The 6833-nt window shown below is 46.9% G+C and overlaps 1 protein-coding gene and 1 pseudogene across 1 annotated transcript in view; both read left to right on the top strand.

Annotated features, from left to right (window-relative positions):
* LOC102260464 overlaps positions 1 to 255 on the top strand; it is a 24724-nt pseudogene extending 24469 nt beyond the window's left edge.
* Positions 1 to 6833, top strand: part of ADCK1 (aarF domain containing kinase 1) — a 124757-nt gene that overhangs the window by 9206 nt on the left and 108718 nt on the right. Inside the window, exon 2 of the mRNA XM_005860149.2 lies at positions 6310 to 6453. Coding sequence (XP_005860211.1) covers positions 6319 to 6453 — 135 coding nt within the window. The 5' untranslated portion in view covers positions 6310 to 6318. The remainder of the gene's footprint in view (positions 1 to 6309; positions 6454 to 6833) is intronic.

Raw genomic sequence — 6833 nt, 5'->3', positions numbered from 1 at the left:
CTGCAGCCACTTGGGGAGCCTGGAGGAAACCCCAGCCGTGACCTTGTCACCCCGGGCGCGGGCACGTGGCTCAGGTGGCTGGCAGTGCCCCGCCCCCTCGGCGGTGACTCTCCTGCCTGGCTTACTTCAATATTTATCAATATATTGAAGCGTGGCCTGGCTTCTTCGGTGGCGCAGTCTTGCCTGTAGGTAGAGCTGGAGCTGGAGGGCAGTGGGGTGCTCACCCAGACGTCCTCAGCGCCCGGTGATCTGTGAGCTGCAAGGCGCAGGCAGCTGGGACTGCAGCGTGTGCTGAACAAAAGCAGGGGCCACGCAGAAGCCGGCCCTCCCGCCTGGCGGTGCGTGCGGCGGGCCCAGAGCGCACCTCGTTTCCAGCACCTTGCCGGGCCTTGCATTTTCGGGTCGCACAATAAATGAGTGGAGAGCAGCCTTTAGAACACACCCGGTGCAGCTCTCTCCCCAGTTTAAGTGGCATTTACTTTCGACTGACTAGGAAGTCATTCAATTCAACAAGCATTGATTGATTACCTCCATGATGCCTGGCACTTCGTGGGTGCTCAAGCTATATTTGCCCAGTTGAAAGTGAATTAGAGTTTATCTGTGCCTTCCCACAGTTTCTTGAAGCATGTTCCTATTGCAGTGATTTTCAAACGGTAGCTGGAATCAGAGCACCTGGAGGGCTGTTACAACACAGTGCTGGACCCCACCCCCTAAAGTTTCTGATTCAGTAGGTCTGAGTGGGGAGCAAGAATTTGCATCCCTTAGGACATGGGGATGTTGCTGCTCTGGAGACTTATTTTTGAATTCTACTGTTACATAAGGGAAAAAAAAAATCCTATGTACTCTTGCCCTTTACACCTGGTTATAGGCCTGTCTGTTCTTGTTTGCTGGTTTTATTTTGTAGTTATTACATCATATTCTATCTTATCATGTCATTACTGGCTTGGCTATTTTTCAACAGCCTTCATGGATGCCAGATTTGATCTCTGCTGGGAGAGTTTGCATTTCATTTCTTTCTGACATACACTTTTTTTTGTCAGACAAGGGACCTGTAAAATAAGAATAGTGCTTGATTCAGACATCCATTCCTTCCCCCTCCCCTCTGCCCCAACTCACTGAGGGACTCCAGTGACCCACCTCAGGGCCCAGCCAACCAAGGGTTCGGTATCTGAAAAGAGGAGCCGCAAGGGACTCCAGTGACCCACCTCAGGGCCCAGCCAACCACTTGTTTGTCTTTACCCTGTGCTCTCCTGGTTGGAAAGACACACCTGCATTCAAGTTCAGGCTCCATCACTTATTAGCTTTCCTGCCGAGTTTCTTACCTTTTCTAAAACTCAACTTCCTTATCTGTAGAATGAAGCCCTAATAGTGTGCACCTCAGAATACGTTGTGCAAGTTACATGAGATGTTTAAGCACTTGGCATTCTACCTCTTACTTAGCCTGCTGCTGGCTCTTGACACTTGATTTTCCACTGTTCTCCCTGAGGCCCTCTTTCCCAGGAGAATGAAGAACCTCTATTCCTTGCTTGGTTGAGATTTATTTTCCCTGTCTACTCTGGGACCTTGGCATCAGTCAGGGATTCCTTTATTTAATCAATATTGATTCAGCCACCTTCTGGGCATCAAACACGAGGAAGGGAAGTGTGGTTACGCTGGGACTGCATCACTCTCTATAGGGCAGAACAGATTATAAACCTGCCCAGGCCAAAACCTGGGCATAGACTCAACATCTTTCCAGACTCAAGACATGATGGAACCATCCGCCTTGTTTGCTTTTTATCCATTGTCGAGTATGTTTACTCCACACGTTCTGCGTAGGGTTCGGTATCTGAAAAGAGGAGCCTCACACAAATGAGAGAAAAATGACACGAGATAATTTTGAAATATTGGGGGACCAGGCGGGCAAGTCCAGAAGGACTTCCACCGATGCTCAGGCCGCTCCAACCTTTTATTTGATCTGGGGTACCCCTAGGGTAAGGTGGTTTGTCTGGGGTAGCCCTAGGGTAAGGTGGTTTGAATGACACATGGATTAGCTCATCGGTAGACAATTTACAGAAATAGGCAGAATATTTGATCAACAATAATCAACAAGGATCTACACAAGTATCTAAGGAATTCAGTGAACTAAGGTGGGGATGATGCTTCAGCTACCATTATCTAGATTAACTGGGTGGTGTCTAAATTAACTGGGTGGTGCACAGTCCTGACCTTTGCTAGGACTTTCAAAGGTTACTAGCTTTTGGGGGTCTCTGTCTATACTCAGCTAGTGAAGACAGTAAATGGACTTCGGCAATCCATGACAGTAACCAGGAAAAATAAGGCTCATTTGTCTAATAGTCTATGTCTAGGAAATGGGAAGAGGCTGTGATCATTTTACAGGCTTACTGGAAGTAGGGCCCTATTTGCTTTTCCTCTGTGACCATTCTCACCTGGGCACCAAGCAGGGCGAGATGATTCCAGGCTTATTGTCACAGAATGTAACGTGGGGAGGGATGGTAACTGAAAAGATCTAGCCACTTATAGGCCCGTGAACAGTAAGTGTGAGGTTACTGAAATATCCAGGGAATGGATATTTCATTTGCCCATCAACTTCCAGACTTCCCTGTTGCCTCATTTCATCACCCACCGGGGTGTTCCCCGTGTTCCAGTGAGATGGGTTCTAATCATAGTTTTGACAATAACACAGCTCTCCTAAATGTCTCATAGGCTAGAATCGGTTGTTTCTAGTGAGGTGCTTTGGTTGCTCTTGTGACATGTTGATTTCCAGGGCTCCAAGCAGCATCTTCCATATGCCTGGCATTGCTTGGGTGAGGTAGAGGGTCAGAAATCATAGTCCCTGCCCAGAGTGGCTGATTCAGTTAACGCAGTGATTCCCAAAGTGGGCGCTACTGCCCCCCGGTGGGCGCTGCAGCGATCCAGGGGGGTGGTGATGGCCACAGGTGCATTTGGGGGTGATGAGTAACTGCTATTAAAATTTTAAAAAAATTAATTTCCAGGGGCTGAGTAATATTTTTTCTGGAAAGGGGGCGGTAGACCAAATAAGTTTGGGAACCACTGAGTTAACTTGTGAACAGTGGTAAGAATGTTGGTGAGGAGAGGTCTGGGAGGGCCTGTCAAAGAGGTCACCTGTCATAAAGAGTAGGGCTCAAGCTCTTACTCCACCATTTACTACCTGAGCCACCTGGGCCAAATCACTCGCCCTCTGTGCTCATTGGTTTCCTCACTTATACCTGGGGCTGGTAATAATATTTCTCACCTCACTGGGTTGTGTGGAATATCAAATGAGATAATGGGTGCAAAGGGCTTTGTAAAGGTTAGTTATTGCTAATGTTATTTATCAAACGATTAGGTGTAGGGTCTTGGTGACCTCCACCACCCCTCCCCCTTCAAATGTATGTTGTTATGAGAGGTAACTCAGGTGAAAGTAAAAAGGCAAGTAAACAGAAGAGAGCAGGTGATCCATTAGCAAAGGGTTTAATAATGAGAGGTGTTTTTCATGGACAGACATATTTCACGGCTGACAGGGTCTTTTAAAATACCCCGAGGGAAGCAACTCATTTGCATGTTAAAGACTCCCTGACACCTTATGGAAAACTCCAGCTTCAGTCTATTTAGACACAGTTTGGCTCCTATATCATCTATTTTATGTTTTTCAATTTCCACCTCTTTTATTTCTGCGGACATTTGTATGAAAACCAGGTCTTGGGAGTTATGTCTATTTCGCAGCTGCTTCCCCACCCAGAGGTTGTCTCAAGGCTAAGGGTGGCCTCATCGCCTACAAGGACAGATGTGGAGGATGGTGCACTAGGAGATGGGGTTCAGAGGAGGCGAGGGCTGGGAGCTGGTGCTGGGGGTGTCCAGAGGGGGATGGCTATCCAACTGGCAGCCCTGGGTATGTGATTCTCACCTGGGGACGTATGTTGTTACTGGCTCTGCGCAGGCTCATGGGGTATAGTTTATCCATTCATTGATTGATTCATTCAGTAAATACTTTTGGAATACCTACTATGAGCTAAGCCAAGGTTTGGCCAACGATAGCTTGAGAACCAAATCTGGTCACATCCATTACTTTACGTGTCATCTAGGCTGCTTTTTGCCTTGAGCTACAATGCAGGGTTGAATAGTTCTGATATTGTAGCCTGTAAATAAAAAAACATTTACTGTTGGCCCTTTAGAGAAATAGTTTGTTGACTCCTGTTCCAGGTAGGACAACAGCATGTGCAAAGGCCTTGAGGCCAGAATGTGCCTGGCATGTTTGAGCAACAGCCAGTGCCCTTGGAGTGAGGTGGCAAGGGGGAAGGTGGGAAGGGTTGAGACCCTGGACGGAGTTGGGCAGTTAGGTCAAGTAGGATCTTGTCAGTCATGCCAGGGCCTTCGCTCTTCATCCGAGTGAGGTGAGACCCAGGGGAGAGTGGTTTGCTGGTGCATCTCTCCTGGTTCACCGCTCCTTTGGGAGCTGCAGCTGTGGTTGAAGACCAGTCTGATTAGAATTCCCAGGAGAAGCAGCCCACTGAGTGCGTAGCCCCAAAGAGTGACTGTGTAGCCATGGTGGACTGAGCAGGTACAAGTAGGGTGGGAGAAGGTATCATGGAGGCAGAAGCCCACTTGGTCCCACTGACTGTGAGTGTGGGTTTGGTTAAACCTATCAGGTCAGCAGGTGGACATTGAAACCCTAACCGTAAAGCGCCCTACAGCACTGTGAGTAACTGCTGGGGTCCAACCCCAGCGGGTCCAGGGGTCCCCAAAGGTGTGGACGGAGTCGGCGAAGAAGGAATGACACGGAGACAGCCTTCAGTTGATCAGCAGCCTAGTCAGGACCTCTAGCCAGGATCTCCAGCCAAAGTTCTGGTCGGAGTTCTGGTTAGGAACTGATCAGGATCTGATGTTTATTGTCTTGTTACATCTATATTTATACCAGCCGATTTTAATCCTGTCAATTTCTATTACAAAGGTTAGGGCGTTTCTTATCTCCATTCCAGGGAGTAAAGATTATGTAGCTTAACTACCCGCCTGGCACTTAATTAAGGGGTTGTATCCCCTCCCTAACCTCGGGGAAAAATCCCCACCTGGGGAAACAACCTTTCTCGGAGAGGTGACCTTGGTTAAAACACATGGCACTAAGGAGAGCAAACATATTAAGAACAATATGCTATATAGGTTCTGTGTCTAGGTTCTGTGTCTAGGTTCTGACTCGGATCTCCAGCCAAGTCCTGTCTCTAGGTTCTGTAGCCAGGTTCTGTTCTATCTAGGATCTTTTGCCATGTTCTCTCGATAGGTTCTGTCTCTAGGTTCTGTATAGGTTCCATCTCTAGGTTCTGTGTAGGATCTCCAGCCAAGTCCTGTCTCTAGATTCTGTCCAACTTCTGTTGCCTTGTTACATCTGTATTTATACCAGTTGATTCCAATCCTATCAATCTCTATTCCAAAGGTTAGGGCGTTTCTTATCTCCATTCCAGGGAGTAAAGATTATGTAGCTTAAGTGTGATTGTTTGTAGTTAAAGTGATTAACTACCCACCTGGCACTTAGTTAAGGGGTTTTATCCCCTCCCTAACTTCAGGGAAAAATCCCTACCTGGGGAAACAACCTTTCTTGGAGAGGTGACCTTGGTTAAAACACATAGCACCAAGAAGGTGAGCAAACATATTAAGAACAGTATGCCATATATGCCAGGTCCCTTGAAACAGCAAGGATGGACCGGCTCCCGGCAAGTAACAGTTATGGTGTTTGCACTCAAAGAGCTCACAGTCTAGACAAGGGGCAGTCTGTTCTAACGAAAATCAGCCAAATGTGGAAGGCTTACCTGGCTGCTTCTGACCCCTTCTGACCTGGGCATAGAAGCCTAATGACGCCTGTGTGTGCATGGTGGTATAATAATAGTTACAAGTAACGACTGTTGACATGCTCTGCCACTTTTCCTATAGAAAAAGGCACGTCTCGTCACATATTCATCATCTTTCCTCTTGCCCTCTTTTTCTTCTCAGCACTTCATACCAGCTGGCATTCTAATATATTATGTCTGTTTGCTTATGATCTGTCATCCCACTTAGCGTGTAAGCACCACATGGGCAAGGACTATGTTGAGAGTTGGCTTGTGTGCTGGGTACTATGCTGAGTTTATTATATACATGATCTCATTTTATCCCAACAACCTTTGAGTTGGGTATGATACTGTTTTACAAACAGAAAACTGAGGCGCAATGAGATTAAGAAAATGACCCAAGGTCATACAATCTATTAAGAGCCTAAATTTGAATCCTGGTCTGTTTATGAAACTCAACTGTTCCTCTTTCTCTACTTGCCTTCTGCAGTTTGTGAACATGGCCAGAAGGACTCTCAAGCTCGCTTCCTGGACCAGCATGGCTCTTGCTGCCTCTGGCTTCTACCTCTACAGTAACAAGTACTTGGACCCTAATGACTTTGGTGCTGTCAGGGTGGGCAGAGCAGTTGCTACGGTAGGTGTTTTTTTTCAATTGGGGGCAGAAAGGAACTGTCATATTACATGCAGGTGTTCATATTTGTAGCAGATGGACATGCGGGTCACACATTTGTGGAGCTACACATGTACCTACCCTTACATGTGCAAAGCTCCCTCTACACTGTTGCGCAGGCATGGATATATACCTCCTCATTCTGACATCCCTGTATACACAACCTCTGCCGTCCTGAAGTTAAGGAGAGTAGGATTGTACAGGATCTTTGTGTGAAAGCCTACATTTTAAGTTCCATATCTAATTTTAGTGACAGACTCAGAGGACAGATCTCCTCAGTGAATACCTGAAAAGAAGGGTTTGCCATTTTGATTAAATTGTATCAGAAAACTTGGTGTCTCTCC

This window comes from Myotis brandtii, unplaced genomic scaffold (genome assembly GCF_000412655.1).
Source record: "Myotis brandtii unplaced genomic scaffold, ASM41265v1 scaffold132, whole genome shotgun sequence".
NCBI classification, from domain to species: Eukaryota; Metazoa; Chordata; class Mammalia; order Chiroptera; family Vespertilionidae; genus Myotis; species Myotis brandtii.
This window is presented reverse-complemented; position numbering and strand designations above follow the sequence as displayed.